At 46.9% G+C, this 24,748-nt stretch overlaps 2 protein-coding genes across 4 annotated transcripts in view; one reads left to right on the top strand and one right to left on the bottom strand.

Moving 5' to 3' along the window:
- Positions 1-24,748, bottom strand: part of MXRA7 (matrix remodeling associated 7) — an 836,957-nt gene that overhangs the window by 268,338 nt on the left and 543,871 nt on the right. The gene's annotated exons all lie outside the window — the stretch shown is intronic.
- The window catches only part of MGAT5B (alpha-1,6-mannosylglycoprotein 6-beta-N-acetylglucosaminyltransferase B), a 176,082-nt gene that overhangs the window by 45,147 nt on the left and 106,187 nt on the right, over positions 1-24,748 (top strand). For all 3 annotated transcript variants that reach the window (XR_007768724.1, XM_050919257.1, XM_050919256.1), the window contains exon 3: positions 11,454-11,598. Coding sequence is in view for 2 of the 3 variants with exons in the window: in XM_050919257.1 (XP_050775214.1) it covers positions 11,454-11,598 (145 nt within the window). In the remaining variant the exon portion in view is untranslated. The remainder of the gene's footprint in view (positions 1-11,453; positions 11,599-24,748) is intronic.

The raw sequence follows: 24,748 nt of genomic DNA, 5'->3' as shown, positions 1-24,748 counted from the left end.
GGGCTCAGTAGCCAAGGGTCCTCTGGCTCCTCGGGGTATGCGGCAGATGGTGGTTCCTCTTCTGGGGCCAGCTCGGTCCCTGATCTAGGGGCCAACAGCAAGGCAGAGGCATCTGACTCCTTCCCTGGCTCTGGCCGAGTTGAGCTGTAGGCCTCTTATACTTCCTGCTGTGCCTCTCTGCTTCTGGCACAAGGGTTGGGCCCGGCCTGGTTCCACCCTCCCAAGAGGGCAGAGAGTGGTCCCTCTCCCTCAAGCTCCAAGGGAGGCCACTCTGCCTCACTACAGTCCTCTTTAGCAGTCAGGTCTCTGAATTTGACTCAATGGCACCCTGCACCAGATAGTTCCATAGGTTTTTGAAAAACAACCCTCAATGGCTACAGTTACCACTGTGGAGCCCACTGCTGCATCTATGGTCCCTGTGGCATGGCGTGAGGACAGAACGTGTCCTGCAATGCAGCGCAGTGTGAGTGCTTGATGAACTGAGAAAGCCGATGGCAATCTTGAACAGTGCACAAGCCTCACTCTGCCACCCTCTTCCACTTCTCGACCCACTAAGAGACCATGACCTGCTGTTGGAGACATAACAGGAACTGAAGAACCTACCAATGTTATGTGGGAGGCATGAGTGTGATGATACCTCTGCCTGTCTGATTGTGATCAGTCTGAGTACCTAACAGCAGGCCAGAAAACCTAAGAGTGACTTGATGGCTGGGGGAATAAAAGGGGAAGGGGAGTGGCTTAGTCACTGAGCCTGAGGAGAAGTGAGCAGACAGCACTTTCCCTTCCTCTGTGACAATTGTGGGAATCCTCCCCTGTCCCCTTCCTGGCACCTCAAAACTAACCACAGCTTTGGGTTCAAAGGCAAATTTCAGATCAAATGCTTGTGGCCTTGCTGTATATCTGGTGCGCTTGGCAGCACGGGGAGATCTGCAAGGAAGAAGGAGCAAGGAATCTATTAGACAAAAGTCCATAATGTAATTAGGAAATGTCAACTTCCCTATTACTATCTCCCGTCGCTCACAGGCTCCTGGTCCATGCATTCTCCCTTGGTCCCTGGACATGGTGCTAAATGCTGATCAGCCAATGCTTGGTAGCCTCAGCGGAGAGCGAGGAGACTGGCCCTGCAATGGGTGGGCAGTGCAGGGGTAAGGGACTCTGAGAATTCAGGCAGTTTCCTGGTACCAGTGGCTCATAGGACAAGCAATTAGAAAAGTCAAGCCTGGGATTTTCAAGGATGCTGAAAGGGAGTTACACGCCCAGATAATACTGAATTTTCCAATGGGATTTGGACTCTTTTAGGCTCTTTTGAAAGCCCATCTTAAACCCATATGTAATCTTGAAAGAACTGCCCTGTATGAACTCAGGTTACACAGAACATAAGAGTATCTGACCTCCGAATCCCTGTTCCTCCGCTCTTCTACAACAGGAATGATTGCAGTAGGACATGATGCAACTGGGAGTGGAGGAACAGAGAGATACTCATGCTGCTCAGTTAATCAATCACCTCTGGCTTTGGCAAACCACCCAGTCTCCTCATCAGTGTGCTGTAGGCATTTCCATCTGAGTTTTCTCAGCTACTCTCTGCTTCTGCACGGTCTCAGCCATGCTGCCATTACCTTGCTGTTCTGTTTCTAGAAGTTACATAAATTTCCCCACCTTTTTCAGGGCAGTCCAAGGAAGACAAGGGGCTGCCACCTCTCTGCTATGTCTGTGCCGCTACGGTACACAGAGAGTGAAATTGTCCCTTGTGCAGAGAGACAGCAGTGTCCTACCTAACCCCCATTTCAGAGGTTTAAATGGGACATGAGTAGGCCTTAGTGGGACATCTGCATAGGGGTACATGTCACAGAGGTCATTTCAGCACCAGCACATTTCCTCCACAAGATTGTTCTCTTTGATATATAATCCAGTGCTCTGGCCAGTCCAAATTTCAACAACACTGTTGAGATGCCAACATTTTCCTAGGGAAACTATTGTATGTTTCAATACACATGGCACTTAGGACATGGTTGCTTTTTTCCCAGTGCCATCCACTTACTTAAGTATACACCCCCTTGAAGCACCGTAAACAATGCCCCTCCTTCCATTGCAGTGACTAGCATGTCTCATGAGATACAGTAAAATGTGACTGATTGCAATCATTATTTCATAGCACTGCTATGAAAAACTCTGTTGATTCAGTGATTGCCTTTAAAGACTGTCTGCCACTTGGGGGAACTGTCAAAAAACTGTCAGACTTTTGCAAACTCCAATTAATCCATTGCATAGTTCTATGTGTGTTTTCTTTGCCATTGTTGATGATCGCGGCTAGTTAGGAGCTTTCTCCGTTGTATTTAGCAGTGCTGTTTGAATAGTAACAACCCCCCAAACCCTGATCAACTAACATTTGCATTGAGTTGAGTTTGGATTCCTATTAGTTATTATTCGTGAAGATTCAGTAACTACAGATGAATTTTCACCATTCACAGTGATTTTCACCATTGTCGAAAATGTCTGCAAACCCCGATGCTTTCACACATTCAGCAGAACTAATTTTTTCCCCAAAAATGTGTAACAGGAAGTGCAGTTTATTTGTAATTACTTGATTAGTATTTGATTGTTTAAAACATTGCATCCTTCTAGATAGAAAAACAGAAGAAATACCATGTGACTAAGATGACCAATCACTGCACAAATGGCCATGATTGATTATTCACAGTGAATTGTTCACCCATCAATGGGCTGAGGATGGCCATCCAAACTGTATTCAATGAGAGTGAATTTAATTCCCCCCACTGCAGAGGGCCAGCACAAAGTCTATATAAAAGGCTCATTTTGCACCTATTCTAGTGGTGCATAGACCTTGAGCTGGCTCTTCTCCCTGGGATGAATTTCATCCCAACTGCAAAAGAATCTAGTTCCATAAGGAACATTGTTGTATTGACATGTATGACCTGCTCTAATCATTAGGCTGTTCCTCCTGCTTCTTTCAGGCTGTGATGCTACAGTTCAGTGTGATGTTGGGAAAGAAAATGCAGGAAAATTGCAGGTTATCTTTTGGGGAAATTTGTACATCACCATTGGCTAAACTGTGAGCTGTAGCGTGCACCCATGTGGGGGAGCTTGTAAGGTTCTCCCGTACTGTGTGCTCTGCCGGCATCATGGGTCACATAGTGTAGGAGTGAGAAGCCTCTGTGTGGGCGCTGGAAGTGCAAGGGTCGGGAGGGAGGAAGCAAAACATTGACTCCCTCCCTTACCAGGCACCAGGAAAGATCTCATGCAGCTTACTTCCCCCCTTGGAACAAAGAGGAAACCAGGCACCAAACTGCGACACAATAGTGTCTGAGGCAATTCATTCCCTGCTCTGATTCTGGGGTTGCACAATTCTATGCTGCCCTTTACATAGGACTTGTGGGTGACTCCACAATGGATCCTTGTATAAAGAGATGCGAAGCATTTGCCCGAGAGTGTCTCTTTGGGTGTGTCTATAGTGCAGCACGGAGGGTGCTTCCCAGACGTGCTAGCTCTGCTTGTGCAAGTATGCTAAATATAGCAGCGTGGCCATGTCAGCATGGGCAGCAGCCCTTGCTAGCCACCCATGTACTGTCTAGCCCAACCCCCTGGGTCCATGTAATTGGGCCACTAACCTGAGCCACCAGTTCTGCTGCCATGGCTGCACTGCTATTTTTAGCACACTAGCTCGAGTCTATCTCTGAGCAGGGAAGCAGGCCCCTAGCTGCAGTGCAGACGTACCCTTTGAGTTACATTCCTGGCTGGTAAACGAGTTCTGCCTGCTCCAGTTGCATTGCAGAAATCCCTTTTGTGTTACTTGATTTGCTCTTCCTTTGTCAGCCCAGCTGAGCATCAGTTCTGCGGGTGGCCAGAACTGTGCTTCAGGTTTAGAGCAAATTAATCCTGGCTCTTGCATTTTAAGAGAGCGGCTTCAGCACTTTTTTCCCTCTCTTTTTTTTTTTAATGAGACACTCTTTCCGAGAGCCATAATAACCATTGCCAAGAAACGTCCAATATTTCTCGTTATCCTTCTTAAGCTGCTGGTACAAAACCCAAAGAATCAGAGAACACTCAGCAAGGGGGAGCTTCAAACTTTGCCTGTTAGAGACTCAGGGGAGGGGGATGTGTCCCACCTTGATCCTTCACTTTCTGGCAGGGAAAGTGTTGCATGATAAGACTATCCAGGGAAGGTATTTTTGTTTGTCTATTTTTAATATCCTCTCTCCTCCCCCCCTTTTTTAAAAAAAAGGAGCAAATACCCCGTCAGTTTCGGACAGTGCAGCCAGGGGAGCTTTGCTATTGAAAGGTGTCTTGAAATCTCTCAAAAAATGTCTGTGAAAGTGGATCATTATAAACAGATTGGGTTAATATATCTGCTAAATCAGCACTCTAGCTCATGGGAAAATGGGTGGTGGCTTAGACACTAGACAGCGCTTAGAAGGGATAGGTTCATCCCTCTACTCTGCCACAAACTTCCTATGTGACCTTGGGCAAATCACTTAATTGCTCTGGTCATCAGGTTCTTGTCCATCTATAGGAAATGATAATCTTTGTTATTTAGAGTGGAAGCAGTTTGGGCTGCCTTTTAGTTAGCACAGGGGGGCTGGGGGCTCGAAGTGCTCCTATAATAACAATAAATACAATAAATGTACTTCTTCCTGCTGGAATTGGTAGCCAAGGGCTGGATTCAGGCTAACAGTGGCATAGAAATGGAAAGCACCCTTGTTCCTCTCCTGGATAAACCACAGCCGCCCTACCCATCCAAGCAGAGGTAGAAAGTGTGTAGTGAGGTGTCCTACACCACCCTGTCCAAACAGCCTGCTCTGGCCCTGTTCAAAGGGGCCGATCTGGAGCTCACTTTATCCTCCTCACTAAGCAGCTGTTGCCCTCCGGGAAAATTCTGGCAGACTGCAGAGCCCAATGAAATCAAGTGTGTGAGGGGAGAAAGGAGGCTAAAACTTAGCTGCAAGTTGATTTGATTTTCATAGGCGTTCTCATCAAATATTCTACCTGCCAGAGGGTATTATTCTCACTGCCCAGGACCTGGGAACTCATCCAGGTTTTGGCTTATACAATTATAATCCATACACAGAGATGGCATCTGCGAACAGTGGCTGCCCCTGACCCTGCAGTCCTGCCACCCTCTTGCAGTTGGAGATGTGTGTGTGTGTGTGTGTGTGTGTGTGTGTCATGCAGGGAACTGCCTGTTGCTCACTTGCCCTCTTTAATCCGTTGCTTGTGCCAATGCCGTTCCCAGAAGCACTTTCTAAAGCCGGAGGAGCTTTCCGAACTGATGTTTCAATCCTAGGGGATAAGCTTCTCAACATCTCTCCTGAAGATGCCAGTCTGCTGGGAGCTGCGCTTGCAGAAATGGCCAGCCTCACCCCAACACAGGGGAGGGAGACTGGGTCTCTGATGGTGGAAGAGGTGGGTTGGGGAGCAAAACAGCTGCTTTCCTCACAGGTGGTTTATACAGCCTGTCAGTAGTATGACCCAGTGGCCTAATGGATAAGGTATCAGGCTCTGGACGTGGGGTTTGTGGGTTTAAGTCCCACCTGGGTTGTGCTGATCACATGTTTGGGGGTTGGACTAGATGACCTCCTGAGGTCCCTTCCAACCCTGATAGTCTATGATTAAGCATGCAGGGTGCTGTACAATAGAAAGGGAGACTCAGTCCCTTGCCCTGAGGAATTTATCACCTAAACCACCTGGATGATTCATCTCAGTCACACAGGAGAGTTACTGTCAGATGGCAAGAGCTTTGGGTGAGCCCTCTAAAGACAGATTCTCTAAAGAGCTCAGCTCCAGTATGCACTCAACCATGCTGAGCACATTGGGAAACCTGGCTACCTATTTTGATGCCTAAATGTAAGTGCAACTCATTGGAAAAACCAGTCCCATAATGGCTCTGTGCCTCAGTTTCCCATCTGCAAAACAAGTCTAATACTGACCCACCTCAGTGGGATGGGGCAGAGGGAGGAACGAAAAGAAGAAAATCTTTATTGTTCCTGAGGCTTTCAGACTAAGGTGATGGGTTAGGGGCGTAGAAAAACCCATCAATAAATGTAATATGCAAATAGTCAGCTCTCCAGACTGGGCAGATATATGTACTATCTAATGGTATTTTCCCTCCCCTCCTGTCCTGTCTGCTTCACTCTGCCGTATCAGGGCTGACTTTTTGTGTAGTTTTCCTTCAAAGTCGCCCACCAGGAAGAGCAAAGGGACCAGCTGGGTCTGTTCTTCCTTTGGGAAGGAGGTTGCATTACAGCCATTTCCTTTAACGTACTTAAAAATACCTCTCTCCTCCCCCCCAGCTTCACCTCCTTGTTTCAGGATTTTAAATAGCGATTTGCCTCTGCTGGTGGCAGATTCTTTTTGTCTTTGTAGGGGGACAGCTCTGCTGCTCTGCCTAGGCCTTGCAAGCAGCCATTTAGATTTCAAATGAACTGCAGTGCTAACTGAGCCCCTCTAATTAAACAAATACAATCCAGTCATAAAACAGAGCGACAGCCCAGCCCTGAGCAGCAGCCACAGCAGCAGCTGTGAATCATCCAGGCTATCTAGCTATTGCATTTTCAAGCTGTGTTCCCCTCTGAGAAATCCCTCTCAGCTGAGGTTTTACACACACCCCTCCCCTGGAGACACATAAAAGTGCAGTGGCGACAATCCATCTTTCTCTCCGCTGGCTGCTATTAGGAGCGACCATCCCTGCTTTTACATCCACATTTACCTCGGTCTCCCACCTTGAGCTATTCCACTGTGCCCTAAATTCCTGACCTCACCAGTATGGGCACCAAACGGGACTTCTCCCAAATGTTTTATGTGGTAAAGAAAATTAACCTTCTTCACTCCAGCCCATGTCCTCCCTTTTGTGATTTGTGCCCGTGACCTTGGGCCTGTGCAGGAGGAAGCGATCAGGGCTAGTTCCTCTCTGATGTGGAAAGCTGGCTTTTGGAAGCCTGACAGGCCGCTCTTGGTTAAGGCATCACAAAGCACCTGGCTGGAATGCCCTTCACCAAAATGCAGTCCTATTGTTCAGGCTCACATTTTGCAAAAGCGCCCCTTCATGCTGAGTGCCCAGCTTGAGACATGTAGCAGGGCCTGCTTTTTAGAAGGGTCCAGTATCTGCAGCTGTAACTGAAGTCAGTGGGTGTGGTAGGCACTCAGCAGCTCTGAAAACTGGACCTTGACAGCCTAGGAAGCTCTTCAGAGCTCTGACTCGGCTCCAAACTCCACCTGGGCAGACTCCAGCCCCCACATGGAGCTCTCTGCAAAATCAGGACTCCAGGTGGTAGTCAGGCATTTAATTAACGCTATGCATTTTGTCTCTAGGCAATTCTAGGTGATTAATAATTCATGGCTTGTGATTAACCCAATACCTCAGCATTGAGTAGCCATTGTGAAAATAAACATGCAATACAACTGCATACAGGTGTGTGCACAAGCATGATACGTCACATGAATCCACGTGACACTGAACTTGCAGTTCACAGATTCTAAGGCCAGAAGGAAGCACTGTGATTATCTAGTCTGACTTCTGCAGAGTATGGACCATAAGATTTCCAGGAATTAATTCCTGTTTGAACTAGACCAGGGGTAGGCAACCTACGGCATGTGTGCCAAAGGCTGCACACGAGCTGATTTTCAGCGGCACTCACACTGCCCGGGTCCTGGCCACCGGTCCGGGGGGCTCTGCATTTTAATTTAATTTTAAATGAAGCTTCTTAAACATTTTGAAAACCTTATTTACTTTACACACAACAATAGTTTAGTTATATATTATAGACTTATAGAAAGAGACCTTCTAAAAACGTTAAAATGTATTAACGGCACACACAACCTTAAATTAGAGTGAATAAGTGAAGACTCCGCACACCAATTCTGAAAGGTTGCCGACCCCTGAACTAGACCAAAAACTTCCGATCTTTATTTTAAAATTGCCAGTGAGAGAGAATCCACCACAGCCCTTGGAAATTGTTCCAGTGGTTAATTAGCCTGAGAAAAATCTGTGTCTTATTTTCAATCTGGTGATCTATTTTGCTCCCCCCAAAATATGTATTTTGTGCAATCATGTTTTTGCACATGCAAATATTTTGCAGATGCAACGTAGGTTCTGCTGTTTGCAAATGTAGCCATGTGGGTACAGTTTCAGAGCTGCAGGAAGCCTGCGACTTGTCACATCCACTGATTTCAACAGAAGAGGTACAGCTGCATTCTCACATAATTAATGCATTGAATATTTAGGGTGAGGAGGCTGGGTTGAACCCACATGAGATAGGAATTATTTTTCTGAGCTGCTTGCTTTTTCGGGGTCTGATTTTTTTTCTTTTTAAATGCTGTCGTAAAATGGTGTGTCAGTGCACCAAATCTCAGTCAAAGGTAGGTGACACGTCTCATGGGTGACTCTCAGGGTTCAGTAAGAGCCGTACAATGGCTGCTGAGGGTTATCTTGTAAATCCCCCTTAAGGACTTTTTACAGTGTCATGTACTCACTAGCTAGGCTGTTTTGGAGCAAACATTTTATCAAGTGGCTCTGTCGAGGTTTCATAAAGTGCAGATTACTGTCTACAGCCTGTTGACTGTGATGGCTCTTTCTCAGTTATTATCTGTTGTATCAATATGACTCTCCAAAGAGTGTTGATGTTCAGAAAAATGACTTATAAATGCCCTCTTCTTAGTCCTGATCCTTGTCTTTCAAATCTGTCAGCATAACATGACACACCATCCCAGGAGGAATGTGGGAAGGGCAAAATGATGTCAGCAAATAGAAGATTATATTATTATGTCCTGCAAAGTTGGTGGCAGGGGAGAAGCGGAGCGTATAAACCGATGAAAGGTCTGGGGACAAACCAAGGTCTAGGGGAGCAACTGCCCCCTTTTCCCATAGCAAATGATGCCCCTGCAACATCCTAGTGCGTATGATCATGTCCATCTACTAAATAGCCCCAGTCAGCCTGCTGCTTACTCACTGCTAGAAGAGTTCTCCTTAACCTCAAGTGGTAGAGGCGGGTGATCTTCTGGCTGATGCATGAGTCAGAAGAAAGCATGGGGAAGGTCTTTGCAACACTGGAGTAGCTATGGGAAGTTCCCAGCTTCCCCCAGGGTGGGGTCTAACATCTATATACATGCCTATAATTTGACTATAAAATTGAGCACATAGATGCAGGCTGGGCTTTGTCCCCCCTTGATGCAGGGCCACCCAGAGGATTCAGGGGGCCTGGGGTCTTTGGCGGCGGGAGGTCTTTAGGGCACTTTGGGGCGATCCGGGGTGGAAGGACCCCCCGCCGCAAGTCTTCGGGGCACTTCGGTAGCGAGTCCTGGAGCAGAAAGACCCCCTGCTGCTAAATTGCCACCAAAAACCCGGAGCAGAAGAAGTTCCAGGGGCCTGGGACCCGCAAGAGTTTTCCAGGGCCCCCGGAACTAGTGAAGGACCCTGCTCCAGGGGCCTCAAAAAACTCTCATGGGGGCCCCTGCAGGGCCTGGGGCAAATTGCTCCACTTGTCCCCCCCCTCTGGGCGGCCCTGCCTTGATTAATGGAATTTGCTTGTTGTTTGACCTTACCAGCAGTAAAGGCTGCCTTGGTTAGCTATGTCCTTTCCCTATGGTTAAAGAGAGCGAGCTGCTACAGGGCGTACCCTGGCCTTTGGCCTGCACGTTGGTCACCCCTCCTGTAGGCAGCCTGACACCACTGCTCTTCCTCACTTGGACAGGCTCTGCAGGACTGGCAGCGCCGACGTGCTATTGTCAGTAATATGAGTGCATGTGTGACATGACAGGCACAAGGCATGTGCAGTGGACACCAAGGGGTGATATTTGTAGTAGATGTGGGGAGGAAGAAGTCTGAGCAATGCTGAAGCCCAGACGCCAACCAAAATCCCAGCTCAGACGATCCCCCTCCCCCACAGCCTGGAGCTCTGGGGGATGTTCAAAATCTAGATCCCAGGTTTGCATCTCAAAGGGACAAGATGTGCATAACTTAAATATCCATCCGTGATGCCCAGTGTACTTCTGAGGTGCCCAGCATCCTCTGTTAGCCTCCTGCTGCTTCATAAATGAAAAGTGTGGTACTTTTTAAAGCGTGCACAGGTGTGGAATAGAGGAGATAAGCCGAACAAGATTAGTTAGGGTTGTTTGAGTGTTGGGTTTTTTTTTTTGTCTTTTAAACCAATCTGGAGTGAACTGAAGTGAGATGAAATAGGAACTTATTCCCCTTCCACTAACTCCATAATAGGGACTGCAGGTCACTAAAAGGTGAGAGGACAAGGCTGGAAATAAGGAGCCTTGGCCCCTTGCCTGGTGAATATAGAAAAAAAAGATCCTATTTGTTCTGCCCCTTTCTACAAGAAGAAGGGAGCACTCTGTGAAGTTATAGGAGGCAGCACAGTTAAAAGGATAAAAGGAAATGCCTAAGAAATCAGTGGAAATCACCAGTGGAACTCACTGCTGCAGGATACTAGTGAGGAAATAACACGGTGATATATTTTTTTAAAGAGCTAGACATTTATATATACATATATATATATATAGAGAGAGAGAGACGCTGCAGTCACAAGGGCTGCCAATCCCACCAGCTGAACTCCAGCTGGGGTTAGGAGCTTACAAGCTCTCCCGCGTGCAATCTCTAGGTGTTTACCAAGGCCTGCATGGTGGAATGCTCCATCCATGGTGAGCCAACTGGGCCTGTGTTCTAAGTGGGGTTTTGCCAAGTCAAAATTCCAGACAGCTACATGGAAGAGGCAGATGCATTTCCATATAGAGACTGGCACACCTGAGCAAAGCAGGACCTGAGTTCCAGCCCCCTCCAGCCCTGCCCTCCTCACATCTGCTTGATTATTCTAGGAATAAGCATCTCTTGCTGACATGAGCAAAGACAGCCCATTAGATCAAGCTGTGTCCTGCCTTTGCAACATGAATACACGGCATCTAGACTGAGACCACCAAACTCATTGTACTTGTGACCAAATGACATTTGAATCCAGGTTTATATTTATAAAACCCCATAGCCCTTCAGTGCTCACTAGTGAAATAGCAGCAGGGTGGTACAGATCAGGAGACCTGATATCTGCCTGCTAAGGTGCATTCCTAGTGTTGTAACCCAGGGCTGCATTAGCCAGGGATGCTGTGGACCAGGATTGAGGTACACTGGCAGGGCTGTGGGTGGAGGGCCTTGGAATGGAAGAGCTGGGGTTGGGAGGATGCAGTCATGACTGGCAGAGCCGTGGGTCCCAGACTAGGAATAGCAAGGGGTTGCTGTGGGACAGGATTGAGATGCATGGGCAGGGATGTTTAGGGAAGCTTTCACGTCATCATCTCACCCACTCCCTGGCCCAGGCGAGTGCTGATAATCCATCACTTTCATGGTCGCTGACCTGCTCCTTCCCATCTTGACAAAACAAATGACTGTGTCCCCCTGAGCACCAAGCCCTGCTCTAGCCTCTCTCTTGCTCTTTGTGTGACTGCAGTGATGGGCGCGCTGGAGTCCAGAGGGGTGCTGCGGAAGATGAGCGACATGCTGGAGATGATGGTGAAGAGGATGGACGTACTAGCCAGGCTGGAGAATAGCACTGACTTCCGGAGAGGGGAGGAGGCACGTTTTCCTCCGGACAGGTCAGTGGCATCGGGAATGGAGTCGGCTGGGATCAGGGAACCCCTTCCTCCAAACCCACCTGGCTCCATTTACAAGATAGGAGCTCATTGATCCCACACTGAAAGGTCTGATCCCAGCGAGATGCTGGTGCCCTCCAATGCCATTGCTGTCCATGAGAGCTGGGCATGCTCAGTACTTCGCAGGATCCAGACAATGAATGCTTAGGGGGTCCTGCTGCTACTAGCTGGGCTGCTATTCTTTTGTGGAGGCTCAGCACATCCCCAGTAAAAGCTTGTTTCCCGCCTGAGTTTCTCAAACTGGAATCATTTCTCAGGTGCAGAGCTACTGCTGCCAGAATATAGCCACGCGAACCAGACATTACCACTACCTGGTGCTGGATGAATGTAGCCTCCTGATTCAATGGGTGCGCTAACCTAACTTGCCGAAGGGGCACTGACCTCCATATCAGCACCCTCTTCCATGTCTCTGCAGCCCTAATCCCAGCCTGGTGTGGAGGGAGGTTCCCAGAGGGTTCTGGACTGCAAAGCACTCCCCCACTCAGGGCAATTTCTGGTTACAGCCTGGTGTGTGGGCTTGCAGCACCACTCAAGTTTGGCCCAGCCATTCCCCTGTCATGACAGAAGGGCAGCCAGGGCAAACCTGAGTGGTGCAGTGAGCTCACGTGCCAGTTTGCAAAGCCTGGAGCAGGAAGCCAGGCTCAGCCCTGTGGGACAGGAGCTGCCGCAGTGGGGTGAATGCAAGGTGGGCTCGATTTCTAAACCCCTTCTTCTAGGGCCTCCCCGCTGCACTGGGCCAGGAGAAGTGTATGTGCGCCTGGTTTTGCACCCTTGGTTTCATGCTTTTTGTGGGTGCCATTGAATCCACGCGAAAGCTGCCCCTTCATGGTGTCAGGAACAATAGGCAGGGCTGCTGTGAGCAGCAGTGGCAGAGCCCATGTGGTCTGGGGTTCTGTGAAACTGTTAGAAATGTGTGTGTGTCTGTCTGTCTGTCAGTTTGGGATTCCACTAAACTATTGTGAATGTTGTGAAAACATTTCTCCCCTCCCTCCCTTTATTTAAACTAGAGCTGAACCCAAAACAGACTCCCTGTCTGTGATACTTATATGGCTTTCATTACTGTAGTATCAGAGAGCACTTAATGCCTTCATCCTCAAAACACTCCTATTAAGTAGGGAAATAGGAAGGATGGCACAGATTTAGAGAGCTAGTTTAGGACTTGAGAGACCTGTGTTCAATTCTGTGCTCTGCCACAGACTTTTTGTGTGACCTTGGGCACATCACTTAGCCTCTCTGTGCCTGAGTTCCCCACCTGTACCATGGGGATAATAGCATGACTGCGTCTCACAGGGGTGCTGTGAGGATAAATCCATTAAAGGTGGTGATGAGGGCCATATAAATTACCTACTGTTATCACCCTCTTACAACAGAGATGCAAAGAGGCTAAGGCCTTGGCTACACTGGCGCTTTACAGTGCTGCAACTTTCTCGCTCAGGGATGTGAAAAAAACACCCCCCTGAGCGCAGCAAGTTACAGCGCTGTAAAGCGCCAGTGTAAACAGTGCCCCAGGGCTGTAAGCTAATCTCCTTGGGGAGGTGGAGTACCTGCAGTGCTGGGAGAGCTCTCTCCCTGGAGCCATGACCACACTCGCACTTCAAAGCGCTCCCGCAGCACCGCTTTGGAGTTTCGAGTGTAGCCAAGCCCTAAGTGACTTGGCCACAGTCACACAGGAAGTCTGTGGCAGAGCACAGAATTGACCACAGGTCTCCAAAGTCCTAAACTAGCACCCTGTCCACTGGGCCATTCTTCCCCCTCCCAGAGAGGAACATCTCTGGATCCCAGCTTTGTGAATCAGGTGCCCCCCCCTCTAATTTAAACTAACATTTTAAAAGAAAGAATGTAACATTCTTAAATAGGTCACCCTCGATATTAAACTTTCATTTAAGAAGGATTAATAGATATTACAAGCAACCTCCAGACGCGAGTAGCATGTGTTACAGAACATTATAAGCATGTTGATAGAAGATATTATAAATAGATATAAACCAGGATTATAAGCCACCTGTCAACCAGCTGGACTCTGGAACAACGTCTAGTTGTTGAATAGTCATTTCTTAAAACCTCTATTGGTTATTTACTAACCCTTTCAAAAGTGGGAGCTCTCCAGGGCAGAGACTGCCTCTTATGATGTGTTTGTACAGCACCTAGCACAGCAGGGTTCTGATCTTCACTGGGCCTTTAGGCATTTGCGGTAATATGAATAATCATGACCATGTGCCTGCAGAGAGGCTGCTGAGCCCTGGAAAGGGGAGAGGTAGGGATAAGAAGGAGAGAAAGAAAGAGAGGAAACAGGAAATCAGAAAACATTTGAATCCCTGCCTGTAATACAGCTCCCCATAGGCCGTCTTAGCAAGCTAAGCCTCTGAATATCACCAGCTACATGGAGTTTAAATCCATGGAGCCCACTCGCCCTCCCTCACCATTATCTTATTTTTCCCACCTACAGTGGAAACCCGGAGCTATCTCTCCTCGCTCTTTCCTGGCCTTTCCCCTCCCAGGGAGATATGCACACTGAGCTCACAACACAATGGTTAAAAGCTTATTGAGCCTAGAAAGGGTAATGAGGCCCATAAGATCCTGGTGCTTGGCTCCATTCCAGTTCCCGAGTCCAGCCCTGCTCTTAAATAAGACTGAGGCCGCGTTCCCACTTAATATAGCTGCTGACTTCTTTGAAGTTAAGCTTTGATTAAGTTAGCAGCAAGTAACTGAGTGGCAGAGTATTATGAAGATTGCAGGTTTGCTCAGATTTTCTCCTCCCTCTTTCTTCTCTGCTTTGCCTGGACGCTATTGCCTCTGGGATAAAAGTCTCTCTGGCTTTTCCTCTCTCTCCCTTTCTGCCGCTTTCTGGGTTTCAAGGAAGAGAGGCAGGAAGTAACCCTTTGAGAAATGACAGTAATCAGCCATGACCAATGGAGCCCATCAAATCCCAATGACACACTGATACCTTTCATTTCTTTTCATTACAATCCCTCTAGCTTAAATGTTACTAAAAACAGATCTATCTGGATCTACAGATATAGATAGATAGATGAGCATGTATAGGGATATTGATAGAGAAAGAGGGAAAACATACACACATTTACATCATGTCTATATAATACATTTCTATCACCATACTTCTATATAACACATTTATTTCTGCCACCCTGGAATCAACCACTGGACTATTAAATAAACCCTGGCACTATGGAATCAATTGCATTTTTTTTTTGCACCTTTGACCAGTTCTTCAATACTGCCTAATAAGCTCTCCCCTCCAGGAATACACCTATAATCCAAATGAGAAAATTAGTCATAGTGGCAGCAGTATTACAGTAATTTCCAAGAGGTCTCCACCAAGACTGAAAAGTAGTTGTATTAGCACTATACAAACCCATAGTTACAGATAGGCCCTGTCCTGAAGAAATTACAATCTAAATAGGCATTAGAGATACTGGATTATTAACACTCTTTTACAGAGAGTTGAAGGACTCAAGGCCACACAGGGAGTCTGTGGTAGTCAGAAATTGAACTCAGATCACCTGAGTCCCTGCCCAGAGCCTTGTCCGCAAGACCATCCTTCTGTAGTTTCAACCTCTGTCCTCCCACAAAGGAGGATCAAATAAAATGTAGAGACTGACATTTATTCTAGTCTGAGGTCCACGGCTGGTACCATTCACCCTTGGAACAGGCATGGATTTTAAATGAAATATATGCACACTGCCAGTACTAGCACCATTTGCTACATCCCACTGCAGAGCTGGCTTTCCCAGATCCCCAATGATACATATGCTGCATCCATTTTCACACTGACAACTCGAGAGATGCCATCAGACCTTCAAAGTGTGACATGATGATTTACTCAAAAGACATTTCACATCATTTTGAAAGGCTTTCGACACTCCAAGGCCTGCAGAAATGGTGACTAAAGCAACCTGAACTTCCACGTTTGAGAAAGAGCTCTCACAAAAAGAGATGTCTGAGGCTACATCTACGCTACGGCCCATTTGCGGCGGTGTGCAGGGTACGTGCAGCTACATGCTACAGTGAAAACCTGGCTGTGTCCACGCTCTGGTGTGCAGCTCTATGGGTCAGTGACAGGCTCTGGCAGGGAGGAAGCAGCGGGGAAAGGCTCAGCTGGAGCCTTTACCCACTGCTGTCCCCTGCCAGGGCCTTTCCCCGCTGCTGGACTCTTTCTCAGTGTGGGGAGCAGCAGGGAGGCAGTGGGAGATGACTCTGCTAAAAATAGCAGCATAACGAGAAGGTATGGCTTGGCCAAGTACAGAGCTGTGGCGGGTATGTCCTCGGTGCATCTCCACACCCTTCAAGCATATCTGTACTGTACTCACCTTAGTCATTCCTCACCGTCAACACTGCTACTTAACTCCGTGCTAGAGGGGCTACCCGAGTACATAGCTATACGTCGCCGAAAGAAGCGTGCAGCGTAGACGTAGCCTTAAGTAACTTTTCTCTAAATTGTGTTGCAAACAAAATACATGGCGATGTGGTGTAGCCTGGGAGGGATGACCCCCAGCAGTCTGTTTGCTACCTGTGAACAATGCACATATCCCAAATCATGTGTCGGTCAAACCTTCAGAGCAGTCTCAGAATCACACAATTTCTTATGACACAGCTATACGCACACCTATCCTTGTATTTATATTTACATGTCGATACATAGATTTGTGAGGAAGGATGGTCTGGTGGTTAGGGCCCTAACCTGGGATATAGGCAACTGGGGTTCAAGTCCCTGCTCTGCTGCAGAGTTCCTGTGTGACCTTGGGTAAGTCACTTAGCCTTTCTCTGCCTCAGTTTCCCATCTGTAACATGGGAGGTGGCTGGCAGTCTAGGTACCTAAGATGAGAAGGCAGCTCTACCCAACCTTGATGTTGGAAACAGGAGATGAAGATAATTCACACATCTGTGTTATCGAGGGCATAGAAGCACTATGTTAAGGTTACTTAACGTTTCCTGTAGTAAAAACTTTTCTGACCATTATTTTGGTGGGAAAAAGTAGTATATGATCATGTAACTAAAGACTGTATCATAAGCATACACACAAGTGGAATCTAATGATAGTTGCATGGACAACCTTAAGTCTGGCATTTCCTGACTTTTTAGCTCTTGGCTTAAGCAACCTAAGTAATGTTGTTTTAACATTTAAAAAATGTAGTTTATATCTACATTATATATAATGGAAAGTGTTGTGTCACCACCTGCACTACCTGTCATCTGTACACACAGTAATCCACTATAGGGGTGGACATGAATATTCATGACAGCACCTGTTTTAGACTCCCTCGCCTCTGATGATTTTCTTGGCTAATAGCTGGTGAATAGAACCAGTAACTTCAGATGACTTTTATGTCTCAGTCTCAGCGGCTTCACAACCAGCAGAAGAAATTAATAGTGTTTTGGCAAACTGTCAGCCTGATGACGTAGAATAGAAATATTACATTTCAACTCCAGGATATTTCTTGTATTTAGAGCCTCTTGGGAAAGTGCATACAGAACATTAAGAGGATCACTTCAAATGGCTTTTGAACAATCACAGTCCCCTTAGAAAGCCTGGTGGCCTTTTGTTGACCTATGATGGTCATAGTTAAGACCCATAATGCACAGGTATCAGATTTCAAGATTTTAAGTTTAAAAGGGCAGTTGAGTGGTTGAAATCTGATGACCTTTTGGTGACCCCTGTTGGAAAGATCCTAAGGGATGGGTGCTCATATATACCAAGATAACATTTCAAGATGGCCACTGATACTTTGTGTTGGTGTCAGAGAAAGATTGGAATGCCCTCACAGTTCAGAGACTTGAGGATCAGGTTTCCCTCTTGCATTTTGATAAGGTCTAAATGGAACATTTTGATTTTTTGTTTCAAATTTATTTTTTATTATATAGAAAGTGTAAAAATGTTTAAAAATTCTAAATAGAAACGAAACACTTTGATTTTATTGAAATGGAATGTTCTGACTGACCTTAAATGAGACATTTTAAAAAATGTCGTGCATGAAATTTTGGATTTTTTTAAAATTTCATTCTGATTTGAATGTCAGAGGTTTCCTGCAGAACGGAAATTCTGAGCTTCGACCAGCTCTGTTAAGTATGTTTAGAATATATGCTTTCCTAAGGTCATCCACCTGGCCAGTCAGACTCCTTACCAGTCTGATGTTCTTTTACCCATCTTCATTTGCCTTTGCGCCTCTTGACAGGGCTACTCTCTAAAGTCCATGAGCAATGCATCCTCAGGCTACATGCACAGGGCATGTCTAGTTGTGTTCCCTTGGGTGCATATTTGTTGTTGTGTTGCCTTTATGTTTTCCCATGGGCATTTCACTGCCTCAGAGAACCATTTATGAGACTGGAGTAATGGCAGATCTGACCTTCTCCTACTGTTTGGGTTCCTGGATGGTGGAAAACCAGAGCCTGTATTGTAACGGCTCCTTGAATGTGTCCATGGGGATTTCAAATGGCCCAGGAAAATAAACCCAAATACAAATAGAAACAAAGAGCTGAAGCATTACAGCAAATCTGAATGCAAACACAGAAATATAATCTAGAAATACAAGTATGGAACCATCACAAATAAAACGTTTAACTGAAGCACAAATACTTAATCCCCCGGGCACCCCTAACACTCTGTGAGGCCGTGTGATAACGTATCTCACACAATAGCTGCACTGGAGAAGCAGGCCAGCTAGAATTACTCAGTGCAATCACATCCCAGTATACCTGGGGCCCACGTAATTCCCTATTTCTATTATTGTCTGTTTTTTTAATCCAAATTGTTGACTTCAGGCTGAGCACATGGGTCAAACTGTCCTTCTGGAAATGAATCCCACATCACTGTAAGCTTACTGCCTTAGGGATTTTTTTTAAAGTTCTCTCTGTTTTGGGTCTCTGTATTCCTCAGGAAGAATCATAGAATCATAGACTATAAGGTCAGAAGGGACCATTATGATCATCTAGTCTGACCTGCACAACGCAGGCCACAGAATCTCACCCACCCACTCCTGTAACAAACCCCTAACCTATGTCTGAGCTACTGAAGTCCTCAAATTGTGGTTTAAAGACTTTGAGGTGCAGAGAGTCTGAGAGGTCTGTCCCTAGTAAGTCCTGCTGGTCTGAAGCAGCTGCACAGTCTGCCAGCAGCACAGGGGTTAAATATAATAAGAATTACAAAACTTTGTGCAGTTCTCAGCTCTGCAACTGCTTCAGGTCCCCTGACTTGGTTGCCGTGAGCAGACCTGACGATCCAGAGAAATGGGAAAGTTCCTCTCCCCCAACCCCCCACATTCTAGTCAAGTGTATTTCCTACTGGTTAGGGAAGGGAAGCAAGAGCCAGGACTCCTGGGTTTTATGAATGGCTCTGCTTCAGCTTTAAAAAATCTTCAGTATTTCTGAGACACCTGTCACTTTTGTACCGAAGTCATGTGTTTCTGAACACCTCCCTCTCTCTCTCTCAGAGGTCTTGCAGGGCCTGATGTTTGTGCAGGAATCTGAGATCCTCTCATGAAGGTTCAACAGATGCACAAAGTATTATTCTCATGACAAGGTACAGTGGTTTTGGAATGGCTCATTGTCTGCTATACATTTGTCTCACTGAGGAGTATCTTGTGACCTGTCAGTGGAGCCCTGCATGGGACTAATATAGACCCTGCTGTGGGACCGGGATCCCACAGGACCTGCTGCCATAATAGCAAGAGCAGCTGGGAGCAAGATTAAAAATAGCCCCATGCAGGCTCATCTCTTTCGCTTTTCTCAGTTGTCCCCTTTCTATGCTGAGTCACATAGTACTATCGCAGTGGGCAAGGGAGACCAGTTTGCTTGGAGTCCTCATAATCAACCCTTTTTCAGTCTGAGATTCCCAACTCTGCTCTCTTCAGAGATGGCCCTTTCCTTCCTGACTGCACTTCATTCTGTTCAGACCTCCGCCAACTTTCCCCAGGCATCAGTGGCCACATGAGTATTTGTCTTTGAAATGCCCCAGGATGGCTTTGAAAGGGGAATGTGGACCTGCTACTCATGCCGGGTTTTTTAATTCCTTTCGTTTATCCTTCCCAACACATCATCCATGGAAAGAGTCAGTGGTACATCTGGGATTAGCTGTACAAACTGCTTAGCCAGTGGGCGAGGAAGTCCTCTGCAGCCCTATCACTTCTGTAGGCATGTTCTGATGGGCAAGTTTTCTTTGTTCAAACACAGCCCATCTCAGCACCCTGCAAACTTCCTAGTGCATTTAGATTAATCTGTCTTTCAGCATTTACATAGTAACAAAGCACCTCACACATTTTAATTTATTTACCCTCACCACACTCCTGTGATGCAGGGAAGTGCTATTAGCCTCCTTTTACAGATAGTGTCTCCGTACCTCGGTTTCCCTAAGTGACTTGCCCGGGAAGTCTGTGGCAGAGCTGGGATTTGAAACCTGTCTCCCAAGCCATGGCTAGTGCTGTAACCACTAGACAGTCCTTCCTCTCTAGCCTGCTGCTTGTCCCTGTGAGTGCCACTGACTGATCTTTCATGTGTCAGGTGAAGATTATGCAATTAACCTGTGTTAATTTCAAAGGGCTTTTTTTTTTTAACGCATTTCTGGTTAATGAGACTGACACATCAATTTCTCACCTAATGCTGTAAAACTGGGAACAACCGCAACACACAATCCCACTGTATCAACATAGCTTTTTACAATGTGCTCAGCTACTTGAAACCAGATCCCAATTCAAATTTATAGGGCACCTTCATGGAGAAGAATGAGAATGGTCCCTCCAGATGCTTTATGGAATATCTGTATAACCAATCACTTCACAGACACCCCACTGAAATGCAGCTACCTCTAAAGTGGCTACATGCCAGCAATCCTCATCTAGGCACACTGCACAACCAGGGTTTCTTGAACAGGAAGACTGGCTTTTCCAGAAGAAACTGCAAGGGGAATTTAAGTAAACAGAATGTAATTAATTACCTGCACCGGAATTCTGCTAGGACATCCAGGTGAACTGCTCTACTCTGTTGAAAAATACCATGGTATCTTTAATGGCTGTCACAGGTACAGGGCTAGCTGCGTCTCTGTCCCTTTTCTGGTCTCTCTGAGTGCACTGCCTCAGGAGTTTGGCTTCTATCCTATACTTTGTGAAACTCTGTGTCCATCTAAGTCTCCTTCCATATTTTATGGTTGTCTTTATTTTCCCTTGGGCCCCCCACCCCCCCTAAAAAAGTATATGTCAGAGAAAGAGAGGTAAAAGGTTCATAATAAAACAACAACTCCAAGTCAGCGTGCTGGCCAGCTGCAGAAAAATCAATACCCTTGTTAATTGAATGCAACCCTTGTAAATCATCAGAGGGAAGCAAAATTAAAACTACTTATGGAAGCATCCTGGAGAGCTTATTTACTAGGCTTGGGAAATATTAGCTTGCATTGGAAATTATATCCAACCTTGTGAGCCACATGGAGGATGGGGACTCCTTGGAAGTGACAGAGATGAGGTAAAGAAGGCTGATTGCCTAGTAGTGCTGTACCATCACCTCTGGATGTGGCGCATATGGGGACATCAAGGTTTGGTGTCCGCTTTCCCTCCCACACCGGATGGCCCATGAAAGATACTATTTGCTAATGATGATTCAGCTTGAGGCTTAATTACTGTCAGAGTTCAGTTAATTTCCTCTCGCTTTAAGCATTCGTTTCTGTAATAGTTACATGACTCCAGATTTCCCTTGTAATTAAAGTCTTAGAAAATGAAACTTAGTGGGTGACATTCCTGCATCCAGTTGCCTGCCAGCCTCTATTAATTTCTAAATTGTTGCCACTGATAGTCAGGCTTTAGGTACAATGCTGCCAGACGTTATATGACTTAGCCTTGATCATCATTTCCAGCTACCTCAGAGTCTTGTTTCTGCACCGTGGTAAAGGCAGTGTGAAAAAGCATTATAAAGCAGGACTCGAGAGTGGGTTCTATTCAGGGCTGTGGCCCTAAATTGGAGTGTGGCCCTAAATTGGGCATATGTCTATGTCTTGGCTACACCCAAGTTTACCTCTCTATGGTATTATGTGGATTTCTTGAGGGTTGCAAAGTGCTTTGTGATCCTCAGATGAAGGGGCTGGTGAGTCAGAACTGCTATATTCTACTCCTGGCTCTGGCACTAGCTTGATATATGACTAGGATGTGCCGACAACTGCCTCGGTTTCCCCATCTGTAATTCACATGGGGTCATTTGGTGGTTTCATGTGGTTCATTTAATGGCTGTAAAGCGCACAGAGATCCCCATATGAAAATGGGCTGTGTAAAGTACCATGTTAAGTGAAGCTTGTCTTAAGTGACTGTTGGAAGGTCTGACAAAAATTGCTCAAAGATAAAGGTGGAGAAGAATTGTACTCAAGATCTCCCATGGAGGCGGAGCAAAATGGGGCTCAGTTGGTGGCGGAAATCCTTTAGCTGCTGTCTTAAGACATGATGTTGGCTAGTAAGTGTGGGCTGTGGCCCACGTTTTGTGGTGGTGTTATTTCTGGTAACCCTACTCTGCTCTTTGGTAAACTTCTCTTTGGTTTTAACTCACACAGTCCAGGGCCTGCATTAGCATCACAACAAAAATAAATAAATGTATCAATAAATAAATCGCTTGATGTCCAAAGCCAGACACTAGAAAATGCAGCAGTGAGTGTTCTCCCAGCCTCTCCCTTTCCTGCCCTGTTCCCCGGGGTCTATAGACTCATTCTGTCAAGAGGAAGAAAGAAAACACGTATGTGGCTCGGGTTACATGGGAGCCAGTCATTTCCCTTCAGCTGCCACTGTTATTTCCATCCTATATCACTTCTTCTCCAGCAGAAACTCTGCCCGGAGTTAGCTAGACAGCGCTTAAGACAATCTAGTTAGGGGAAGTACTGTATCAGAATTCTAGCATCTGGAATTCCATTTACCTACCCAGGAGCAGGGATTGGAAAAAAGGAGACAAAGCTGAGGAGATCCTTGGCCTCTGGGCTGCGAGATTTTCCCTAGGTATGGTTGGTAAATCGCTCTCTCATTCAAAGAGGGACGGGAAAGGTGATAGCCCATGTCTCAGCCTCCTTGTTCCCTCTGGCTACTGGGTACTAAGGGTCGAATCACACCGGGGCCCTGGGGGAGACACCATTACTTATTTTATTCCTATTTTACCTAGAGAGACTGAAGGGCTGTGACCGACATGGGTATTTATATGATCACTAATCATTTGCGTTACAGTAGCACTGACAGGCCCACAACCAAGATCAGAACCTCACTGCGCTGGACACTGCCCATACTCATCAAAAGAGACGGTCCCTACCCTGAGGAGCTCAGAGTCTAAATAGACAACCAGGCAAAGGCTGGAAGGAGAAACAGGCACCGAGAGGGGAAGGGAGCAGTCCAAGTCATGTAGCAAGTTAACAGCAGCGTCAGGAATAGAATTCAGGTCTCTCAATGCCCTAGACATTAGACCAGGCTACCTTGCCGCTAAACTACTCTTCATTCTGGTATCTGGGCTTTACTTGTTCTCATCTTGTTGAATTAGGATCATTCATCCACTCATGCCTGGGCTCCCCTTATTCCCATCGTTGCTGCACTACCCAGCCTTCCCCCTCATCCCTTCCAATTCCTTAATAGTCCTCCCTTGCTGGTTATTTTTTTGTTTGCTTTCAACCCTATGTGTCAGTGCACCGAGAGCCCGTTTATCACAAGGCTGCATGAATTAGGCTTCTCTGCACATTACCATTCCACAGCAAAGTGCCAATTCTGGCCCTTTGGAGCCAGGGCTTGTCACATTTTCTCAGCTAATTTACAAACGAACACCTCTGAGCCGCCTTCCAGTGCAGAACTGTTGTTGACAAACTAAGCTGGGTGAGGAACTCTCCTCTTCTAGGCCTGGCCCTGAGCAGAAACCACACTGGGCTGGGGAGGTTTGAACTGCAGCCAGTGGGTCTGGAGAGCAGATAAATGGGGGCAAAAGTCAGATAAGGGAAATAGAAAGCCCTTGGGTGATGAGATACCAGTGTCCTGAGCAGGGCTAGCTTGACAGTTTTCGACACCCCAAGCAGCGCACCAAATTGCCGCCGCGGGCGGCGGGGGCAGTCCGTGTGCCCTTGGGGCAGCAGGCGTGTTTCCGCGGAGGCAGCAATTCGGAGGCGGCTTCTATGTTTACCTGAAGCTGCCGCGGACAGCTACACATAGAAGCTGCCGCCGCCGCGGAAACGCGCCTGCTGCCCTAAAGGCACACGGACTGCCCCCACCGTCCCCAGCGGCAATTCGGCTTGCTGCTTGGGGGCAAAACAACAGGGACTGCCACCCCTTGCACATTGCCGCCCCAAGCACCAGCTTGGAATGCTGGTGCCTGGAGCCGGCCCTGGTCCTGAGTATCCTCTCCCACTATAACTCCTTTGAGTGCAGTGGTGTCACTTCTGATTTATACAAGTGTGAGAGGAGACTCAGGCACCAATGAATCCTCAGTCCGCTCTAAGATGCCTCTGATTTAAGACCACTTGAGAGTGGCAGCCCCACCTGGATGTCTGAGCATCATCACATGGTTAATGAACTGGAGATCAATGCTGGACTCTTATTAGTGGAATGTCCAGTTTGGAGGGGAGGCAGAAGAATGCCACAGGAATGTCTCAAAGCTGCCAGCGGAGGCAGAGATAATGCCTTGCAGTGCAGCTAGCAAATAATCATGCAAGCCACACTAAAATGTGGAAGACAGAGAGCGGTGCATCCCCAGGCTGGGGAGCTATTGATCATAGCAACCCAGGAGATAGTTTAGGGAGGGGATAATTCTCTGCCTTCCTCCCATATGTATAAATCAGTGCTGTTTCCATCTGGAATCCTTCCCCTCTGCCCTGAACCCCCTCTCCCCCGGTTTGTCACATGGGCAGATCCGGTCCAATGGGTTCCAGCCACTGGATTCCACACGTATATAAAATATATAACTGGCAAAGGAAGCTAAAGGCCGAGTGAAGTAGAAGCAAATGAATGGAGGCGGGAGAGATTCTCCTAGCTAAGGGTTGCTGTACAAACTGAACAGTGCACTGGAGTTAATCATGGGATCCTGCAGACTGCTCTCTTTCCATGGGGGAGACTTGCTCCCAGATCAGCCCCAAAGCCAGGAGCTCTCA

This window comes from Gopherus flavomarginatus, chromosome 12, assembly GCF_025201925.1.
Source record: "Gopherus flavomarginatus isolate rGopFla2 chromosome 12, rGopFla2.mat.asm, whole genome shotgun sequence".
NCBI lineage: Eukaryota > Metazoa > Chordata > Testudines > Testudinidae > Gopherus > Gopherus flavomarginatus.
Note: the sequence above shows the minus strand (reverse complement) of the source record. Positions and strands in the feature narration are given on the sequence as shown.